Genomic DNA, 21,811 nt, shown 5'->3' on the forward strand with positions numbered 1-21,811 from the left:
TGCCGGCCTTTAAGAACCGCGCGCACTCTACCCGCAGCGGACACGGCCGGCCTAGCGCGCCAACGGAGTTTCCATGGAGACCGAGGCTGGGCCCGGGCGGCCTCGTGGCGTTGCCATGGAGACAAGTCCCGGGCTAGGGCTCCGCAGCCCCGGCTCTCCGCCGGCTCAGAACCCCGCGGAGCCGCTGCGCGAGGCCGGAGCCGTGGTGGCGGCGGCACGCTGGGACCTGCGGAAGCACTCTTTGCTCATCGTTATCGGCGATATCGCTACAGAGAGTCAGCTGAGGGCCGTTCGGGCCCACCTTGAACAAGGTGAGCTGCTGTCCTGGCTGCGCTAGGGACATCCTCCATCCCGTGCTTCTCTGCCGTCTGCATCCTCTATCCCTAGTGTGCATTTCCTGAGATCTGCGCGCCCTGTTAATCTGAATCATCAGCCCCTGTCACCTGCATCTTCTGTGTCACGCGTTCGTGTCCTCCCAAACTGCCAACATCTCACAACCCCATCCTTGCCTCACACCCCACGGCGTTCCGCAATCTCCCTCAGGCAGGGGTCGGGGTAGGGGTGGGGGAGCTGGCACTGCCTGGGTGGGGATGCCCTCTGGTTATACCCCTCTCTCCCGCAGTGTCTTGGGCCAGAGGTCCTGAAAGTCCTCACCATCCCCTGAAGAGTCCATGTCCCTACCTTAGTTTCTTCTTTAGGGTTCTTGAACCAAGCACAGTGTGCTTTCTGAATGCTGTAGACAGATCTCAAATATCCCAGTGCTAGCCGCCAGTCTGAAAGAGTGACCTTCGTGGCCACAAGCTCTTCAGCCCTCCACTGCCTGTGGCGCAGTGCTGCGGAGCCACCTGCGGGTGGAAGCAAGCCACGGAGGAGTGGAGGCAAGGAGGGGGCCGCAGAAGGAAAGTCTAGGATCCTACTTAGCCGTATTGGGAAGGCAGCCCCTAGTATCTGGAAACGGAGAAGGCGATGGCACCCCACTCCAGTACTCTTGCCTGGAAAATCCCATGGACAGAGGAGCCCCAGTAGGCTGCAGTCCATGGGGTCGCTCAGAGTCAGACAGGACTGAGCGACTTCACTTTCACTTTTCACCTTCATGCATTGGAGAAGGAAATGGCAACCCACTCCAGTATTCTTGCCTGGAGAATCCCAGGGACAGGGGAGCCTGGTGAGCTGCCGTCTATGGGGTCACACAGAGTCGGACACGACTGAAGCGACTTAGCAGTAGCAGCAGCAGCAGTATCTGGAATGGGCCCTTGGGTGTCACTTCTATCACAACTGGGCAACTCTGCAAGAAAATTCCTACATACAAATTCACCAATGACCAAATTTAGCCTAAACTCTGCCCTCCTTCCTGTAGCTCAAGCAAAGTCCAAGAACGGTACAGGATGGGAGCTAGACATAGGACTGGCCACCTTTCTTAAATACATTAGTGAGGCTGATCATGGCAACCATCCTTATCCCCTCCCTCTCACCCCTCACCCCTTCTGTGAGCTTGGAAATGCTCCCCGAAGTCCAGTCCCTCTGACCTTATCTAGGTCCCTCTTTGTTTCTTTTTCTCTCACAGGCATTCTCTCCTGGAACATTGATTTATCATCCATTGACTTGAACCAACAATTGAGACTCTTCATTACCCGGCATCTAGCTCACTTCTCCTCAGAGGTCAAAGGTTAGGACTAGTGTCATTTGTCTCGGTGCTGTGGGTGAGGGATGGTCACAGAAGAGCAGAGGTCCAGTCTCTCTGGCAGAACTGACCTTGTGGGAAGTTTGGGTTGGGGAGAAGGGAGGGGCTCCTGAGGGGAATGTTGTAGAGCTCCGTAGCAATCTCCACATACCCAGGTCACTTCACAGACAAATGGTATGATTGTGGAGGAAGCCTGGAGAATGTAATTTCTACCTGAGAAGGGGGTGGTTTATGGACAGCCAACATGCACTAAGGGAATGAGGTACCTCTTGAGTGGTGAATCATCTCCTATGTAAAAAGTTCACTCTCTTTTTTGTGTTCCCCTTTCTGTATACCCTGAGCTCCTTGCTTCCCTTTACAGAGACCCTTGGGTTCCCCCACTCACCTTTCCAGATCCTTGCTTAGCACTTTCCCTCAGGCTGCACAGCCTATCCTCTAGCCTCTAGAGTTTCTGGTTCCTCCTTTGGCTCAGTCAGCAGATGTTCAGAACATAGCAGAAACCTTGACCCAAAGGCTGATGAGCACCATTAAATGTACCAGGAAGCAGGGTTTCCTGGGTTCACTGCTGCAAGAAAGAGCTAGCCATACTTTGAGATTTGGCTCTGAGATCAAAGTTTGCAAGATGCAGTTTTGCATTCTGCTGTGTGGGAGAAATGGTCAGGAATTTGAGAAAAGTAACATTTTAGAAGCTATTATTCCATGATGGTATCTATGGGAAGACTTACAGAAAGCTCTACATCCCATTATAAAAATGCTTGGGCATCTGGTCATGTTATTGGTAAATGTCGGCAAACCAATTGATACACCAGTGTCTCTATGGAATATAAATCCACCCAATTCAACTGTCCTTACCATCAAATGACTGAATTTGTATCTTATGCAGATAATTCTCAGTTATCCATTATATCGGACAGTCACTTCCCCTTCTTTTTCTGCTCCTCCTGCTAACTGCCACATCGTTGGTCATTGCCCTGATCACCTATTCCTCTAGAGCTGCTCCTGGAGAGAGAAGACAAGTTTAATGTGACTAATGCTATATTATCTTAGAACTATGTGCAGCATTTTAAAAATGTGAGGCTGGCATCTTCTTGATGTGATTGGCTTCCTATGAAGCTAACCAGTCACTGTTTTGAGACTTCCTTCTGTTTAGTATGCTTACATCATGGCTTCCTCCATTAGCTCTAACGATGTGAAAATCGACAGTTTTACCACTTTATTCATCCTAGGAGCTTTGGTGCAAGTCTGGAGAAAGGGATGACAGCAGATGAAATTAATGACTCGATTGAAGTTTGGGAAGTATCTGCTGATGTTATTAATTCACGCTGAATTCTCGAACCTTGTCTTTTTGGACATGGATGTAAGAGAAGGATGCTTTCTGGAATGATGTAAGAAAGAACAGAACTTGAACCAAAAAACTTAGCCATTCTTCAGATGAAGATTTGGGGATGCTTGGGAAGATACTTAGAGGGAGGTGCATAGTTACTCTCAGGGACCTCTCAGACTGATATACAAACACCTACTGGATCTTTTCAATCAAAGAGTTTTAGCATGGTATCCTCAAGGAGTTTAGGACAATTATACCCAATATCAGGGCTTACTTCTGAATTTTTTTAGGTTTGGACATTTTGCACGGTGGCCTGTCTATGTCCCTGGAGAATAGTGGATAATTTCCTGGAAAAACCCACATGGCTCAAGACAGCCACAGCCCCACCCCTGCTGGCTCCTCTTTCAGCTGTCCCCACAAACACCAGTCAGCCCAGAGCAGCTGCAGACACTGCCCCTCCTTTCAGCTTCCATTAGTGGGGAGGCCACGGGAACCAGGCTGCTGGGATGAGCTCCATGGCATATGCTAGGAGCTTACTATTTTATCTTCTCTGCCCACCCCACAGGCTGGGCCACCATCTCTCTCACGTCTCCTCAAGCCCTAGGTCAAAATGCTGAAAAGGGGGGACAAAAATGTATCTTGTAATGATAGGGAGAGAACAATCATTCCTGCCACTACCCTTTACACACACACATAGAAAGGAAGGGGACCCTTTGATGGAGAGTCTCACACACATACACACACACACACAGAAAGGAAGGGGACCCTTTGATGGAGAGTCTCACACACACAGACACACAGACACACACACACACACACAGAAAGGAAGGGGACCCTTTGATGGAGAGTCTCTCTCTCTCACACACACACACACACACACACACACACAGAAAGGAAGGGGACCCTTTGATGGTGAGTCAGTGGCCCAGCTCCTTCTAGTGGTCAAATGTGGTAAAGGCTTTCCAAGGTGAATTTTGCACCACTTTGGTCTCCAATGGTGACTTGGAGGTTTCCTTTCTAATTCCTGCAAAAAAAAACCCTCTGGAGTTTCCAAGCATTTTAAAACAAATCCCAAAACAATTAGAACAGTGGGAAACTGAGCTTAAATAACACTGTGATACTGCTTCTACTATTGAGCACATATAGGAAGGAAGAGGGTTTTGTAATTTATAATTCATGATTGATATTCTGGGCCTAAAAAAGACACAGGCTGAAGGACCAGTTTGGAAGCCTTCTGTCTGATGCTATCCCCACTGATGTGCTCAGGAAGTGTTAGTTCTGTTACTTCTGCAAACATGAAGACTTCTGAATTGATACAGTAGCTCATTGGCCCCTAGAACTGGGGTTTGCACTGCTGTCAGAAATGGGAAAGGAGGGACATGAAGAGTACGTGAAGTCCCTTCTGACAGGCACTTTGCGTCATAGCTTTACCTGGGAGCTAAGTTACTCTAGAGTTGAGATATTCTGGTTTAGGAGTTCCTGATCACCTCGGTGACCTCTCATAAATCTTCCACAAGAGGGAGACGGACTTCCAGTGGCACTGGTGCATTATGGGTTTAAGGTTCTAGGAGTGAAGCACTTTTTCATCTTTTATGTGATTTACTCCTTGTGGCGCTATTGGAGGGTGGTACTAATATTATACTCATTTTGTAATTAAGGAAGTAATCTTTCAGAAACCTTAAGTGGCTTGTTTAAAAACATGATTAGTAAAATGGCAGAGTCAGATCTCAGATCCAGGATTTCTGATCTCACTTTGTGTCTGAGCTCAGGCCTCTCTTCCTTGGCATCTCACCATTTCATTGCAGCAGAGCCAAGGAACACAGCGGATGGAGGTGTGGTTGTGGTGGGTAGGCTGTTCAGAGGGTGAGGGATGAAGGAAAACTCCCTTGTGAGTTGGAACCTTGCCCAGGGTGTGGCCCTTGGGGGTGATAGCTGAGAATAAGGGTGGGCTCTGCAATGGTCTGGGAAATGTTATTTTGTTCTCAAAGCACATGTCTATTCAAGTTTCCCTCTTAGCACACTCCAGAGAGCTCTAGAAAGCAGGGAGGAGAGAGAAGGTTCGAGGTGGGAGAAAATAAGAACTATGAAGTTGCAGAAAGGGAGTGTCTCCCCTTTGTGATGCTCGGAACTCAGCCTGGTTTGTGTTGTACGTCTCTGCAGATGGCCTCCTCTATCCAAATGGGGCTGTTGCCATGTTACTGCTTTGCATCCCCGGATCTGAGCAAAGATTCCTCCCCATCTTTAGTCCCACCCCCACCCCCACCCCCCACTGGTGACTCAGCTCCTCCTCTCCTCTGAAGGCAGTTTACAGGGGGATGGGGATACTGAGAGCAGAGACTATTTTGGCTTCTCTGACCTTCAAAAGCAGCTCTTGGCAGCCAGGGGCAAGGGTGGAGCCGGTGCTGGGGAAAAGTGAGTGGATGTCACTGGGAGGAAGCAGTAGGAATTACCCAGGACTGGGGAGGGTTGATGGGAGGGAAGAGGGCAGGGAAGGACCCTGTAGGAACTTGAGCATCACCGGTTGGAACTCAGTGCTAGAGCTCCCTGGGTCCTCTCTTTGAGTCCTAGAGTACGTGTCACCAAATCTGAGACAGAAGAGGCTAAGGGAAACAGGACCAATATTAAAAGGATTAAGACCCTATAAAATGAAGACATCAGAGAGACAGCAAAGTACAGAGACAAGAACAGGGACCCAACACTCTACAAAGTCATTTTAAGATCTTTTTAGTCCAAAGAATACTTTATGTGACATTTAATAATTGGTCTATAGAAAGAAACTCTTACAGGCCTGGGGCCCTGCTGATCTTCCTTCATCCCTTTAACTATTTCACTGAAAGGTAGAATGTGCCCTGAAACTTCAGAAAATGCCTCTTCATACCCAGAGAGCAAGAATTCCAAGTATCAGTGCCTGTGTGGTTGCAGTGCTGTGCTGCATTGGCACAGAATTGTAGGCAGTCTTAGGGCCCCTGTGCCCCACCCCAGACGGGCTAGAGATGGAGTAGGGACTGTGTGTCCACTCCAGAATTTCAAACTACCCCCAACCTAAAATGACTTCTTTCTGCCACATTCCCTCCCTCCACGTCTACAGCTGTGGCTCAGAAGACAACAGAGCTCTGCGCAACTGCCTTCTTTCTGTCATCCCTAGCCTTCTCAAGTAGTCCCTTCACTCCTACCCTAAGCTTTTAGGCCCCCAGCCTCTTTGTCTCCTGCTCCTCCAGGGATTGAAGGTCATTCCCCCAGTCTGAGGGGAGAGGCAGCAGATGGTTCCTGAGAGAAAAGGGAGGGCCCAACCTCCTATATCCCCGGCAATGTGTAGCACAGAGTGTGGGTCTTTAGCTGACACTAAAAGAATGTATCTTAACTAAGCAGGGTTGGGGGAGAAGGACCCCCCTCCCCCCGTAGGCCACTGGAGACCCCCTGACTCTTTGAGCTGCTAGACAACTCCTCAGCCCCCAGCCAAGCAGAAGCACTAGAGCGCTGACACTGTGAAGGCAAAGAAACAGTTAAATCTCTAGAGCCTCGTCATGGACCAGCCCCCCTTCCCCGCCCTGGCGCCGCCCTCACCATCAAGCGCCCCCACCCCCACCCCACCCCACTCCCACCCCAGTGCCGCAGACTCTTCTCTGAAGCTGCCGGCTGAGGCCGGAGCAGCAGCCTCCATGAGGGTCTCCCCACCACATCCCCGGGTAAGAACCCAACCAGGCCAAAGGACTTGGCATGGGGGATGCTGTGATGGGGAGGTGGGATGCGGGTAACGGGAAAGGGAGTTGATAACCTAATATGCTGTGTCTGGAACTAGCCTGGCGGGGGTTGGCAGGGTGGGGAGCCGAGAAGATGAACTGACTGTGGGGCCAGCCTGGACCCAGAACCAGGCGGAGGCCAGTGGGGCCGCACAGTGACAGGCCACCGCGCGGGCTGGGCTGAGCTGGGAGCAGCCCCAGGGGCAGCCGCAGAGGGTGGTGTCACCGGCTCTGCCCAGCGGCCTGGGGCTCTGACGGAGTTAGAGACGGGCTGTGTCTTTGGTAGGGACAGAAGAATTAGAGAATTAGGCGGATGTTGTGGGAATGCACCGAATGGGAGAGTCTCTCTGTGTGTCAGCTGCTGGATTGCTCAGCTGCTCCGATGCAGGGGGGTGAATGGGACCGCGAGTTTTTGCCAAGTAAGGGAAGGTGGGGGACACTTTGGAAAAGAAGGGAGGAAAGGGTCGTTAAGACGTGGCACGCGCCTCTTCACAGACCAGCCGGTGTGCGGTGTGCTCCCCACACCCATTCCCGGCAACCGGCAACCGTCGAGCTTGAAACTTGAACTCGAAGCCCCCTCTTTCTGGCTGCCTCCGGGGATGGAGAGGCCGCCTCGGAGATGGGGAGCGCTCGCTCCCCAGCAGCTGCCCCGCATTCCCAGTGCTGTCAACCCCGCCGGCTCCCAGTCACGGCCCCACCCCCACCCCCGCTTCTCTTCCCAAGATGGGGGCTCCGAACAGAGGAGTCCGTTTCTTCTCCCTCTCGGCGTCCCCCCTTTCCCTCCCCACCCCCCATGCAGAGGCAGCCAAGAAAATGACTTGTCATGCTGGGGTGGGGGCGGGGGCGGAGCCGGCGCCGGGCTCAGCGCGCACGCTCACACACTGCGGCACACTGCAGCTGCCTGGCCCCCTCCCGCCCGCCTCACTGCGGAGACACCTGCCCTCCCGGCTCCGCACCCGCAGCCACCCCCGCCCCCCCACTAACCCCATCCCTGGCCTGGGGATGTGCCCCTGCCTCAGAGAAGTCCTCTCCAAAGAAAGCGGGAAAACAAGTCCGTGGCCCTCAGTGGGAATGCAGGGGAGCCGAAGAGAGGCAGAGGGCTTCCTCCCGGGCCCCGAAAAGGAGGGGCGCAGGATACAAACCATGTAGTAGTGACCAGTCACAGCCAGAGCGCCCAGGGGTGAGCCATAGGGTCTTACTCCAAGACCGGAATTGGTGGTTACAAACCAGTCTAGGGGGCCGGGGTAGGGGGCAATGGCAGACTGTGGGGGAACAGAGGTAGTGGAGAGAAAGCAAGTTGGACTGTGTCACAGATTTTTCCTTTTCTGACCCCCTAGCTCAAGTGTGTTGACCTTGGGCGTTTGTGCCAGGGGTGAGGGAGGTGGTGGAACTGCCCTTCTAAATCTGAACTACTTAGAGCCCGCCTTGGGCTGGCTGCTCCCTGAATCCTTGAAGTCCCTCATCCCTCACCTGCCCAAGCCCTGCCCCTTCGTGACTCCGAGGTGGTTCTCACCCTCTGAACTGACCTCCAAGCGTCCCTCAATTCCCAAGTTAATAGCAGAGAACCCTTGAACTCCGCATGGGCCCCGCCCACCCTGCGTGGGCCTTGGTCTTCGGACACCATCGGTAGTTCATTTCCCTGCAGCTGCCAGATCTGCCCAATGCTGGCACCATCGCTCTTCCGTTTAACAAAGGCCCTGGCCCCGGGGTCCTCTTGTCTGAGCCCCAGAAAGAGGAGAGAGTGCTGGGTCACAGAAGAGGGTCTGGGGGACAGGTTATGAGTCCTCCCACCAGTATCCTCCAGACAGCCCACTTCCACACCAACCACCTATTCAGTCGGTGAGGGCGGGAGGAGCCTGGGCTGGCGGCACCCTTCTTCGGGATCTCCTTTCTAACCTGGCACTTTCTTTGCTTCATTGCTTGGTGTTTCATGTGAGTCTGGAGAAGGGACGTAGAGAGGGGATTTGAGGGTGTATTCTGTCCCTCACCCCACCCCCAGAGCCTGGGGAACACTCTGAACCTCTCCTATCTTAACTGTTTCTTGTTTGTGCATCCCAGACTCCCCTCCCTATGACAGAAGGCCCATAGGAGAGGCGCAGGAGTGAGAGGAGAAACTGTTGTTTTCTCGGAGAGGTCGGGTTGTGGGGAGTGAACCAGGAGCCTGGGAACGTGGAGCTAAGGTGGAGACAGGGAGTGAAACCTTTAGTGCTGGGAACAGGATGACTGTGTTTGTGAGCGCAGGCTTGGCCTCCCGAGGAACCAGAAAACAGATTAAGAGGTCCTATTTCTCCTCTGCCTTGTAACTCCCTAGGGTTTAGATAGCTCAGACTGCTCTGAGTCCTTTGGAATGGGACGTTGGGCCTGGGATGGGAGTTTGAAAGGAGGATGAGTCCGTACCCACTGCCGTCTCCTTATTTCCAGGCACTCTGGCAAGAAAGCCCTGGGCAGAGGCAAGCTAGTGAGCAGGGAGCTGAGTGAGGATCAACGTCGCAGAAGCCCCTCCTCCAGCTGAGCCCCCCATCCCCAGGCAGCACCAGGAGCTTAGTGCTCCAGAGCGACAGAGAGGGACAAAAGGTTCTTGTCAGCAGGGCAGCCTGAGGCGGGAGTTCCAGGCAGAGGGTGTGTTAGATGAGGGGAGGGAGCAGACAGCCAGTGCGGGAGGAGGAAACCCTGGAAGGGAAGGGCTGCAGCCGGAGCTAGTCCCCAGACCTTACTCAGCAGGTTCCAAAGTGGCAGGATCAAGGAGAGCCAGGCTACTCTTTCCCCCAGCCCTGTTTTCTGATAGTGCAGTTTTTCCTCTCCTGCCCTACACAATGCCTCTCCACTTTAGTCTCTACCCACTTCCCTCAATACAAATTCCTGCATCTCTCCCTCAGGCCAGAGGACCCTCTGCCACCAGAGTGAGATCCTAGAGACTGTCATCCTCGTAAACCCCAGTGCCGACAGCATCAGCTCTGAGGTAAGGCCAGGGCCTGAGCCGCACTGGCCTCAAGGGCCTGCTGAAAGCGCCATAACCCACCCCAGCCAGTGCCAAGAATTCCCAGGCTTGGCTTTGAACCAAGCTCTCTCTACCATCTAAGCTGCCTCACAATCCCAGCCCCACCTGGAGGTGCTGTGGGGCTCCCAGTGGGGAGCATGTCCTTGCTGTACTGAGGGGGACCTGGAACCTTCAGTGCCCTTTCCTGGGCTTCCTCCATTGTGACCAATCCTCTCCTTCTGCTGTAGGTTCACCACCTCCTCAGCAGCCCATCAGCTCACAAACTGCTGATCTTGAGTGGGCAGAGTTTAGAGCCTGGGGGAGACCTCATCCTACAGAGTGGCACCTACTCCTATCAAAACTTTGCCCAGGTCCTTCAGAACCCAGAGGTGAGTCCTATGTCCCAGTGTCCAGGAGGAACAGAACACGGGGTGTGACTAGAGCTGTGGGGAGGGATCCAAGGAAGGGCAAATCCTATGGCCCTTGACCCCCGGGGATGCTGGCAGAATGGTAGATCACCTCAGAGAGAGATGGAGACTAGCAGGTTGAATCTGAGTTGGGCTGAGACAACCCCAGTGACCTGATCAGGCTTTTTGTCTCCCATTCATCCAGATTGCCCAACTGCTCAGCAACAGAGACCCTGGGATCCAGGCTTTCCTCACCGTGTCCTGCTTAGGGGAGGGCGACTGGAGCCACCTGGGACTATCCAGTTCCCAAGAGACCTTGCACCTCCGGCTAAACCCTGAGCCCACGCTGCCCACCATGGACGGCGTGGCTGAATTCTCCGAGTACGTCTCTGAGACCGTGGATGTGCCATCCCCCTTCGACCTGCTGGAGCCCCCCACCTCAGGGGGCTTCCTCAAGCTCTCCAAGCCTTGCTGCTACATCTTCCCCGGCGGCCGCGGGGACTCGGCCCTCTTTGCCGTTAATGGTTTCAACATCCTGGTGGATGGTGGCTCTGATCGCAAGTCCTGCTTCTGGAAGCTAGTGCGGCATCTGGACCGCATCGACTCGGTGCTGCTCACCCACATCGGGGCCGACAACCTGCCAGGCATCAACGGGCTTCTGCAGCGCAAAGTGGCAGAACTGGAAGAGGAGCAGTCCCAGGGCTCCAGCAGCTACAGCGACTGGGTGAAGAACCTCATCTCCCCTGAGCTAGGGGTTGTCTTCTTCAACGTGCCCGATAAGCTGCGGCTGCCTGATGCCTCGCGGAAGGCCAAGCGCAGCATTGAGGAGGCCTGCCTCACTCTGCAGCACTTAAACCGCCTGGGCATCCAGGCCGAGCCCCTGTACCGCGTGGTCAGCAACACCATAGAGCCTCTCACCCTCTTCCACAAGATGGGTGTGGGCCGCCTGGACATGTACGTCCTCAACCCTGTCAAGGACAGCAAGGAGATGCAGTTCCTCATGCAAAAGTGGGCGGGGAACAGTAAAGCCAAGACGGGAATCGTGCTGGCTAATGGGAAGGAGGCTGAGATCTCGGTGCCCTACCTGACCTCTATCACCGCTCTGGTGGTCTGGTTGCCAGCCAACCCCACTGAGAAGATCGTGCGCGTCCTTTTCCCAGGGAATGCCCCCCAGAACAAGATCTTGGAGGGCCTGGAAAAGCTTCGACACCTGGACTTCCTGCGCTACCCCGTGGCCACACAGAAGGACCTGGCCACTGGGGCTGTGCCTGCCAGCCTCAAACCCAGCAAAATCAAACAGCGAGCTGACAGCAAAGAGAGCCTCAAGGCCACAACCAAGACACCCGTGGGCAAGCTGGCCAAACGGGAGGAGGTGGCCGAAGAGGGAGCCAAGGAAGCTCGCTCAGAACTGGCCAAAGAGTTAGCCAAGACCGAAAAGAAGGCAAAAGAGTCGTCTGAGAAGCCCCCAGAGAAGCCCGCCAAGCCCGAGAGGGTGAAGACAGAGTCAAGCGAGGCACTGAAGGCAGAGAAGCGAAAGCTGATCAAAGACAAAGTGGGGAAGAAGCACCTGAAAGAAAAGATATCAAAGCTGGAAGAGAAAAAAGACAAAGAGAAAAAGGAGATCAAGAAGGAGAGGAAGGAGCTCAAGAAAGATGAAGGAAGGAAGGAGGAAAAGAAGGATGCCAAGAAGGAGGAGAAGAAGAAAGACACCAAACCTGAGGTCAAAAAGATTTCCAAGCCAGACCTGAAGCCCTTTACCCCTGAGGTGCGGAAGACCCTCTACAAAGCCAAGGCCCCCGGCAGAGTCAAGATGGACAAGAGCCGGGCTACCCGTGGGGAGAAGGAGCTGTCCTCTGAGCCCCGGACACCCCCGGCCCAGAAGGGGGCCGCACCCCTCCCAGCAAGGGAGCTGGCCTTATCTTCACCAGAAGACCTTACACAGGACTTTGAGGAGTTGAAACGTGAGGAGAGGGAGTTGCTGACTGAACAAAGGGATGAGAAACCGCTCCCCCTGGACACTGCCGAGGAGGGACTCCCAAGCACAGCGGCCCAGGTGGCACCACCCTCTGTCCCCGGGCTGGAAGCAGAAGTACCTGTGGTGAAGGAGAAAGAGGTTGTCCCAGACGTCCCTGAGGAACGAGGCATCAAGGACAGAGGCCCAGACTCTGGGGCGGAAACAGAGGAAGAGAAAGACACTTGGGAGGAAAAGAAGCCAAAGGAAGCCGAGGGGCTCCCTGACAGAACAGAAGCCCGAGAGGAAAGTGAACCTGAGGTAAAGGAAGATGTGATAGAGAAGGCCGAGTTAGAGGAAATGGAGGAGCTGCCCCCTTCCGATGAGGAGGAAGAAGAGGAGACAAAGGCAGAGGGTTTTTACCAAAAGCACTTGCAAGAAGCCTTGAAGGTGACGCCAGGGGGGAAGGAGGCTCTCGGCGGCCGGGAACTGGGACTCCAAGGCAAGGCCCCAGAGAAGGAGACCTCGTCATTCCTAAGCAGCCTGGCCACCCCAGCAGGAGCCACTGAGCACGTGTCTTACATCCAGGACGAGACGATCCCTGGCTACTCTGAGACCGAGCAGACCATCTCAGATGAAGAGATCCACGACGAGCCCGAGGAGCGCGCGGCCCCACCTAGGTTTCCGACAGGAACCTATGACCTCCCTGGGCCTGAAGGTCCCGGCCCGTTTGAGGCCAGCCAGCCTGCTGACAGCGCTGTTCCCGCCACCGCCAGCAAGGCCTACGGAGCACCAGAGACAGAACTCACCTACCCCCCCAACATGGTGGCCGCCCCTCTGGCGGAAGAGGAGCACGTGTCTTCGGCCACCTCGATCACTGAGTGTGACAAGCTCTCTTCTTTTGCCACGTCCGTGGCCGAGGACCAGTCCGTAGCTTCACTCACGGCCCCACAGACAGAGGAGACGGGCAAGAGCTCCCTGCTGCTTGACACAGTCACAAGCATCCCCTCATCCCGCACTGAAGCCACTCAGGGCCTGGACTACGTGCCATCGGCCGGCACCATCTCACCCACCTCCTCGTTGGAAGAAGACAAAGGCTTCAAGTCACCACCCTATGAGGACTTCTCTGTGACCGGGGAGTCAGAGAAGAGAGGAGAGATGGTAGGGAGAGGCTTGTCTGGAGAGAGGGCCCTGGAGGGGGAAGAGGAGGAGGAGACCGCCAACGTACAGATGTCGGAGAAACTGCATGGTCAGTATGGACCCCCGATGTTTGCCGCCCCTGGGCATGCCCTCCACCCAGGGGAACCAGCCCTTGGAGAGGCAGAGGAGCGCTGCCTCAGCCCAGATGACAGCACAGTGAAGATGGCCTCTCCGCCACCGTCTGGCCCACCCAGTGCCACCCACACACCCTTTCATCAGTCCCCAGTGGAGGAAAAGTCTGAGCCCCAAGACTTTCAGGAAGCAGACTCCTGGGGAGATACTAAGAGTATCCCAGGTGTGGGCAAGGAAGTTGCTGCAGAGGAGACCGCCAAGCCAGGGCCTGACAAGGGTGCACTGGAGGAGGAAGGGAAGGCGTCTCCTCCCAGGAGCCCCCAGGCCCAGGAGGTATCCATCAGCATAGCTGGGGGACAGGCCGGCCGTACCATCCAGCTGCTGCCAGAACAGGACAAAGCCATCGTCCTCGAGACTGTGGAGGCGGAAGAGCCCGCAGGCCCGGTTCCGGAAACAGAAGCCCTACCCGGAGACTTGAGAACCTCCCTCCAAGAACTTGGGGAACCTCAGAAAGAGGAGGTGCTCCAGATTCCTGACCGAGGCCTCTCCCCTGAAGAGGCAGAGTCCCTCTCTGTCCTCAGCGTGGTCTCCCCAGATGCTGCCAAAAAGCAAGACGCCACCCCGAGGTCTCCCTGTGGCCTGACGGAGCAGCGCCTCCACACAGACCTGTGGCCGCAGGGATCTCCAGAAGACATCCGGTCACTGTCTCTCTCAGAGGAGAGTCCCAGCAAGGAGACCTCGCTGGACATCTCTTCCAAGCAGCTGTCTCCAGAAAGCCTTGGCACCCTCCAGTTTGGGGAACTAAGCCTTGGTAAGGAAGAAAAAGGGCCTCTGATACAGGCTGAGGACACCGCTCTCCACCTAGCCCCTGTGTCTATTCCAGAAGCTCGGGCAGCCACAGCATCGCCTCCCACAGATGGGACCAGTGGATACTCTGCACGGGCAGACATCACAGATGAGAGCCCTGATGGAAAATTACCCGCCAGTTCCTTCTCTCCCACTGCACTGCTAGGAGAGGGGAGGCACTCACCCGGAGTGATCACAAGCCTGGGTGAACACATTCTTACACCTGATAGCTCCCTCACCAAGAGCCCTGAGTCCTTACCAAGCCCTGCCGTGGAAGATATTGTCATGGAGTGGGAAGGCAAAGTTCCAAAGTTGAAGGACAGACCCCCAGAGCAGAAGGAGAAGGGACCCGAGCCCATGGATGAAGTCCTTCAGCAGCAGGGCAAAACCCTGGAACAGAGGGACACTGTCATGGAGCAGAGGGACACAGCCATCTGTCGTAAAGATGAGGTTCTGGAAGAGAAGGACAAGGCTGGGGAGCCGCAGGATCAGGCTGTGGAACAAAAAGGCAGAGACTCAGAACACAGGGAAACAGCCCCGGATCAGAAGGACCAGGCCCCAGAAAGAAAAGACGAAGACTTAGAACCTAAAGACAGAGGCTTAGAACACAGGGACACAGCCCCGGATCAGAAGGACCAGGCCCCGGAAGGAAAAGACGAAGACTTAGAACCTAAAGACAGAGGCTTAGAACACAGGGACACAGCCCCGGAACAGAAGGACCAGGCCCCGGAAGGAAAAGACGAAGACTTAGAACCTCAAGACAGAGGCTTAGAACACAGGGACACAGCCCTGGAACAGAAGGACCAGGCCCCGGAAGGAAAAGACGAAGACTTAGAACCTAAAGACAGAGGCTTAGAACACAGGGACACAGCCCTGGAACAGAAGGACCAGGCCTCGGAAGGAAAAGACGAAGACTTAGAACCTAAAGACAGAGGCTTAGAAGCAAAAGACAAGGCCCTAGAACAGGAGGACAAGGTCCCAGAAGGGAAAGATAAAATCTTAGCACAAAAAATCAGAGACTTGGAACATAAAGACACTGTTCCAAAAGACACGGTCCCTGAACTGAAGGGCAAGGCCTTAGAACAGAAAGATGAAGCCTCTGAACAGGACAAGGCCCCAGAAGAGAAGGACAAGGCCCAGAAGGACCAGGCCCCAGAACAGAAGGACCAGGCCTTAGCACAAAAATACTGGGCCCTCGAACAGAAGGCTGAAGCACTTGAACAAACCATTAAGGCCACTGAACAAAAAGATAAATTTCTGGAAGAGAAAGACAAAACTCAGGAGCAGGAGAGCCCTGTGCAGGAGGATAAAACCATGGCACCAAAGGAAAAGATCCTAGAGGAAAAATCTCCAGAAAAAGTCAAGGCTGTGGAACAGAAAGAAGAAGCTGTGCTGGAGAAGAGCAAAGCTCTGGGGCTGGAAGAGAGCCCAGTGCAGGAGGACAAGGCCTGGGAGAAGTACCAGAAGGAGCAGGATGTGGTCCAGGAGTGGCGAGAAACATCTCCAAGCAGCAGAGAGCCGGCTGGAGAACAGAAGGAGCCTGCCCGGACGTGGGAGGACACATCTCCTGAGCAGGAGGACACGTACTGGAGGGGCAGAGAGGATGTGGTCCTGGAGCAGGACACGTACTGGCAGGAGCTGAGCTGTGAGCGGAAGGTCTGGTTCCCTCATGAGCTGGGGGGCCCGGGGGCCCGGCCACGGTACACAGAAGAGCGGGAGAGCACCTTCCTCGATGAGGGCCCGGATGATGAGCAGGAAGTGCCCCCCTTGGAGCACACACCCCAGAGTCCCTGGGCCTCGGACTTCAAGGGCTTTCAGGAGCCCGCACCACAGAAGGGGCTGGAGGTGGAGCGCTGGCTTGCGGAGTCACCAGTTGGGCTGCCACCAGAGGAAGAGGACAAGCTGACCCGCTCCCCCTTTGAGATCATCTCTCCTCCGGCCTCCCCGCCGGAGATGGCTAGACAGAGGGTTCTGCCGGCCCCAGGGCAAGAGAGCCCCATCCCAGATCCTAAGCTCCTGCCACCCATGAGGGACGAGCCCACCACCCGCTCCTGGCTGGCTGACATCCCACCATGGGTGCCCAAGGACAGACCCCTGCCCCCTGCACCCCTCTCCCCAGCTCCCGCTCCCCCGACGCCTGCCCCAGAGCCACATACTCCTGCACCCTTCTCCTGGGGCACAGCTGAGGATGAGGGTGTGGTGGCTGCAGTGCAGGAGGGGGCAGCTGAGCTGGAAGGCGGGCCATACTCCCCGCTAGGGAAGGACTACCGCAAGGCCGAAGAAGAAAGGGAAGGAGAAGTGGGGGTTCCTGACCACAGCCCCCGGAGCTCACAGGTCCCCAAGGCCGGCGAGAGCCATGCCTCTGAGGAGCCCGAGCAGACCGAGCCAGAGCAGAGAGAGCCCACTCCCTATCCAGACGAGCGGAGCTTCCAGTACGCAGACATCTACGAGCAGATGATGCTCACGGGGCTGGGCCCCGCCTGCCCCACTAGAGAGCCTCCACTTGGAGCTGCTGGGGACTGGCCCCCCCACATCTCAACCAAGGAGGAAGCTGCTGGCCGAGACACACCTGCAGAGAAGGAGCTTTCATCTCCTGTCTCACCCCATCGCCTCCAATTCGACACTCCAGCCTTTAGCTATGCAGCCCTGGCAGGACCCACTGTGCCCCCCAGGCAGGAGCCTGAGCCGGGGCTAGGCATGGACCCCAGCCTCGTCCCACCTGCGGTACCCCCCCGTGCTCCTATCCCCCAGAGCCAAGGCCCAAGCCCGCCGCTGAACGGTCACATCCTGAGCTGCAGTCCAGATCGGAGAACCCCCTCCCCCAAGGAGCCAGGCCGTGGTCCCTGGGATGACAGCCCCAGTGACTCGGAGCTGGAGAAGGGGGCTCGGGAGCAACCCGAAAAAGAGGCCCAGTCCCCAAGTCCCCCGTACCCCACGCCCGCTGGCCCCTCCGCCTTGTGGCCTGAAAGCGAGACACGTACCAGCCCTTCCTCGGACTCACACCTGGGTCCTGCCCGACCCAGCCTGGACTTCCCTGCATCAGCCTTTGGTTTCTCCTCACTGCAGCCGGCGCCTCCACAGCTACCCTCTCCAGCGGAACCCCGCTCAGCACCCTGTGGGTCGCTTGCCTTCTCTGGGGACCGGGCTTTGGCTCTGGCTCCAGGACCCCCCGCCAGAGCCCGGCATGATGAGTACCTCGAAGTGACCAAGGCCCCCAGCCTGGACTCGTCGCTGCCCCAGCTGCCATCACCCGGATCTCCCGGCACCCCTCTCCTCTCCAGTCTGCCGAGGCCCGCCTCTCCCGTGCTGTCTGAAGGCTCCTCCTCGGAGGCCACCACACCTGTGATGTCAAGCGTGGCTGAGCGCTTCCCTCCTGGTCTGGGAGCTGCAGAACCAGGGTCCATAGAGCTGGTCCCAGGAATGGAAGCCGCTGCCCATGGCCTCTGGGACCTCGCTCCTCTGAGCCCAGCACCTCCAGCGTCCCTAGACTTGGCCCCAGCTCCGGCTCCAAGCCTGCCCGGGGACATGGATGACGGCACCCTGCCCTGTCGCCTGGAGTGCTCAGGGGCGGCCGCCAAGAAGCCAAGCCCCTCCCAGGGCCCCTCTGGAGCTGGTGCCACCAATGGTCCAACTGAAACCAGCCCCAAGCCCCCAGGCCCTACCCCAGCCGACGCTGAGGCCTGCCCTGCCTGGGAGCGTGGGGCCTGGCCTGAGGGAGCCGAGAGGAGCCCCCGGCCTGACACGCTGCTCTCCTCTGAGCAGCCGCCATGCCCTGGAGCAGCCCCTGGAGACCAGCCTAGAAGCAGCTCCCCCGAGACGGAGGCTGGGCCCCAGGGCTGTGCCGCTGAACCCCGGCCCCACCGCGGGGAGCTCTCCCCCTCCTTCCTGAACCCTCCTCTGCCTCGGTCCACGGATGACAGCGACCCCCCAACTGAAGAGGCTCGGCTGGTAGGGAGAGGGGGGCGGCGCCGGGCAGGAGCCCCAGGGGCCACAGGGGGCCCGTGCCCCGTGGCAGATGAGACACCCCCAACATCAGCCAGCGACTCAGGCTCCTCACAGTCAGATTCTGATGTTCCGCCAGAAACTGAGGAGTGTCCATCCATCACAGCTGAGGCAGCCCTTGACTCAGATGAAGATGGGGACTTCCTGCCTGTGGACAAAGCTGGTGGGGTCAGTGGGACCCACCATCCCAGGCCCGGCCATGACCCGCCCCCGCTCCCTCAGCCAGACCCTCGGCCAGCCCCTCCCCGTCCTGACGTGTGCATGGCTGACCCCGAGGGGCTCAGCTCAGAGTCTGGAAGGGTAGAGAGGCTACGGGAGAAGGAGAAGGCACAGGGGAGAGTTGGCCGCAGGGCCCCGGGTAGGGCCAAGCCAGCGTCTCCTGCCCGTCGTCTGGATCTTCGGGGAAAACGCTCACCCACCCCTGGTAAAGGGACTGCAGATCGAGCCTCCCGGGTCCCACCCCGACCACGCAGCACTCCAAGCCAGGTCACCCCAGCAGAGGAAAAAGATGGACACAGCCCCATGTCCAAAGGCTTAGTCAATGGACTCAAGGCAGGCCCAAGTAAGTATAACATGGAGAGTGGGAGACTGGTTTGGGTCTGGGTGTGGGCTGGTCAGGGGCTCCAGTGGGAGGAAGGAAGACAGTTGCCAAAAGAGTTCTCCTCTCCCTCTACAATGAGTCCTGTGTTGTCTCTACAGCGGCCTTGGGTTCCAAGGGCAGCTCTGGTGCCCCTGTCTACGTGGATCTCGCCTACATCCCGAATCACTGCAGCGGCAAGACTGCTGACCTTGACTTCTTCCGACGAGTGCGTGCGTCCTACTATGTGGTCAGTGGGAACGACCCTGCCAATGGCGAGCCGAGCAGGGCTGTGCTGGATGCCCTGCTGGAGGGCAAGGCCCAGTGGGGGGAGAATCTTCAGGTGAGTGGCAAGGAACACCAGGGAGGCGGTCTGGTCAGAGTTTGCTCAGAGCAACAGTGAACACAGTCTCTGTTCAAAGCCTTGGCTCTGGTCCTTCCTGAACCATCAGGTGCCCATCCCCCGACTTCCCTTCCCTCCGCATTCTCACCTCAGGCTGTCTTGTCTCCTACCCAGGTGACTCTGATCCCTACTCATGACACGGAGGTGACGCGTGAGTGGTACCAGCAGACCCATGAGCAGCAGCAGCAGCTGAACGTTCTAGTCCTGGCCAGCAGCAGCACCGTGGTCATGCAGGACGAGTCCTTCCCTGCCTGCAAGATTGAGTTCTGAAAGAGCCACTCTCCCTTCCCCGAGGATCCGCTCCCCCAGCTCCCCTAGAAGATGGCTACTGCTGAGTCCTTTGGGGTCGAGGGACATGGGAGTTGGGGGAGGGGGTGGGGTGGACAGGATGTCTCGTGGGAACTTAGGCTGGGCTAACGGGAGGAGTCATCCTTCCCCCTCATCCACATCTGAAACGAGTCTCCAAACCAAAGGTAACCAGGATTAGGATAGGGAGAGAATGCAAAATTAGGACACGAGGTCATCTGATGCCTGAGGACCCTGGAGTGACACCCTCTCTTAGCACTGCCCAATGCTGGTGATGGAGTGGAGAGTGAGGATGGGCCTCAGAGAGCAGCCTCTTCCCTCATGGAGGAAGGTCACATCCCCAACCCCAGGGACCTCTTAATCTATTTAATTTAGCATCCCACAGAAGGACTTCCAGTAGTAATTTATGTGACCTGGGGGTAGGATACTGTCAGTGAGGTGTTCAGAGCTGCGCCCTTTGGTCCATCTCCCATTCCCTTCCCCATCAGAGTCTGGGTTCTGGCAGGGATCTGGGGGTACGCCACTGCTACACTGTCCCACTGCTTCCCTCCGTGTCTGAATGTCTCAGTCCAAAACTTGAAGCTCTTTTTTGACCAACAGATTGGTGAGGAGAAGAAAGGAGCTTATCCTCCTAGCCCCTGCTTCATACCATTCACATCCCAGAGCCATGCCCAGACCAGGCCTGCTGGGCAGCACAAAGGAGCGAGGAGAGCCCGGCCTCACTCGCGGAATCTTTCCAAGCTCCCTGACCTTCGGAGATTTTCACCCGCCCATTCCAACTCTCCTGATCCCTTCTCATCCCTGCTTGGCTTATCTGCATGTGGTCACCTGCTGTGGCCTGGTGTGTAATGGGTTAAAAGCCACTGCCTGACATCCAAACACTTGACACCCCGGCAATGTGTGACTCCCCCAACATTCCATTCTGCCATCCTGCAGCTGAAATGGGGACGCTGGCTGCCTTTCCAGCTCCACACTCTGGGACAGAGGATCTGGGAGGCGGAGGCCATGCCAGAGGACTTGGGGATAAGGAGAGGGAGGAAGGCAAAAGGGAGAGGAAGCTGAGCCAAGGCTGAACTCTGACTGAGGGAGATGAAAACAGGCCGAAAATACCACCCCGGGAGAGGACCTCACCCCAAGCAAGCCAATAAGAGCTCTGCCAGACTGCTGCGGGACTGAGAAATCCAGACGCTCTTGTTAGGACTCGGCTTCTCTGCCAAATGACTGTGTGGAAACCAGATCGAGCCCGCCTGTGTTCTTCCAGCTCCCCCTCTCCCGTGCTGCTGTGCTCTGCTCCTCCCCACTCTTCCCTGCTCTAGTTCCCAGCTGCTGTAACGGAGCCGCCTCCAACTCTAACAATAAATCCAGTTCATTACAGATGTTCCAGTGAGGCTTAGGCTTTTTCTCACTCTACTCATTGCTCAGTTGCTGGGCCCTGGCTTCTGCCTCTCTGCTTCTACCAGTGTTGTCATTTATCTCAGTGCCTTTGATGACTGGAGGCAGTTCCAAGACCCAGGCAGGCCTAAGAATACAGGGTGGGTGAAGGGCGAAAAAGTCACGGGAAGCCAGCATAACTTCTAAAAACCGGTGAGAGTGCCCAAGGATGGGGAATAGGAACTGAGCGTAGGGACACACGTTTGGTTTGGGGGAGGGGAGAGAAGCCAGAGCGGGTGGGGGCAGGGTCTCTGAAGAAGGGGAACTACGTACCATGGGGTCAAGAGCTTAGGGCAGAATAACCAGCATCAGACACCTTTTGCACAAAGTGAAGTCACTCAGTCGTGTCCGACTCTGACTCTACTCCGTGGACTGTAGCCTATCAGGCTCCTCCATCCATGGGATTTTCCAGGCAAGAATACTGGAGTGGGTTGCCATTTCCTTCTCCAGGGGATCTTCCTGACCCAGCGATCGAACACAGGTCTCCCACATTTGCAGGCAGATGCTTCACCCTCTGAGCCACCAGGGAAGACCCAGAACCTTGCACAGGAGAACATCAAAGAGGCAAGGAGTTGAGGGGGCTCTATGAGATCCAGAGCCTATTGAGATTGTAAACAGCTTTCACCTGTGCAGTCAGGATTTCCAGCAAGTAAACTGTTGGATTTTCCTCTGCAATGAAACCCTTTATAGTCCTGGGTATGTCAGGAGAGGCCACATTATAAGTGTGAATACATGGGGAGGGGGATATTCCAGCCTTCCTAGTGTTCCCGGCTCTCCCAGTGTAAAGACGTCAAGGGAGTAAAGAAAGAGCATAACCCCTATATATCAACTCCTCCTGACACTCCCAAGCATCAGAGTTAAAATGAGAGTGATTCCAACAATCTGGTGAGAAGG

General features: G+C 56.2%; 1 protein-coding gene across 2 annotated transcripts; it reads left to right on the forward strand.

The window, feature by feature from the left end:
• Positions 1-54: 54 nt before the first annotated feature.
• On the forward strand, positions 55-20,862 carry MAP1A (microtubule associated protein 1A). Of its 2 annotated transcripts, XM_019983463.2 has the most exons (7): positions 55-311; positions 1,565-1,666; positions 9,622-9,704; positions 9,971-10,111; positions 10,335-18,762; positions 18,900-19,120; positions 19,295-20,862. In XM_019983463.2, exons 1-7 carry the CDS (start codon positions 74-76, stop codon positions 19,448-19,450), a joined length of 9,369 nt encoding a protein of 3,122 aa, XP_019839022.2. In that variant the 5' UTR covers positions 55-73; the 3' UTR covers positions 19,451-20,862. The 2 variants fall into 2 exon arrangements, with proteins under 2 accessions (XP_019839022.2, XP_070631618.1); XM_070775517.1 differs by lacking the exons at positions 55-311; positions 1,565-1,666; positions 9,622-9,704 and adding an exon at positions 6,626-6,691.
• Positions 20,863-21,811: the final 949 nt, after the last annotated feature.

The sequence above is a fragment of the Bos indicus genome, chromosome 21, assembly GCF_029378745.1.
Source record: "Bos indicus isolate NIAB-ARS_2022 breed Sahiwal x Tharparkar chromosome 21, NIAB-ARS_B.indTharparkar_mat_pri_1.0, whole genome shotgun sequence".
Lineage (NCBI taxonomy): Eukaryota > Metazoa > Chordata > Mammalia > Artiodactyla > Bovidae > Bos > Bos indicus.

Coding starts and splice junctions, on each gene's coding strand:
- MAP1A (XM_019983463.2), top strand. CDS start 74: ATGGAGACCGAGGCTGGGCCCGGGCGGCCTCGTGGCGTTGCCATGGAG. Junction 1,667..9,621: donor CTTCTCCTCAGAGGTCAAAG/GTTAGGACTAGT, acceptor TCTCTCCCTCAG/GCCAGAGGACCCTCTGCCAC. Junction 10,112..10,334: donor AGGTCCTTCAGAACCCAGAG/GTGAGTCCTATG, acceptor CCATTCATCCAG/ATTGCCCAACTGCTCAGCAA.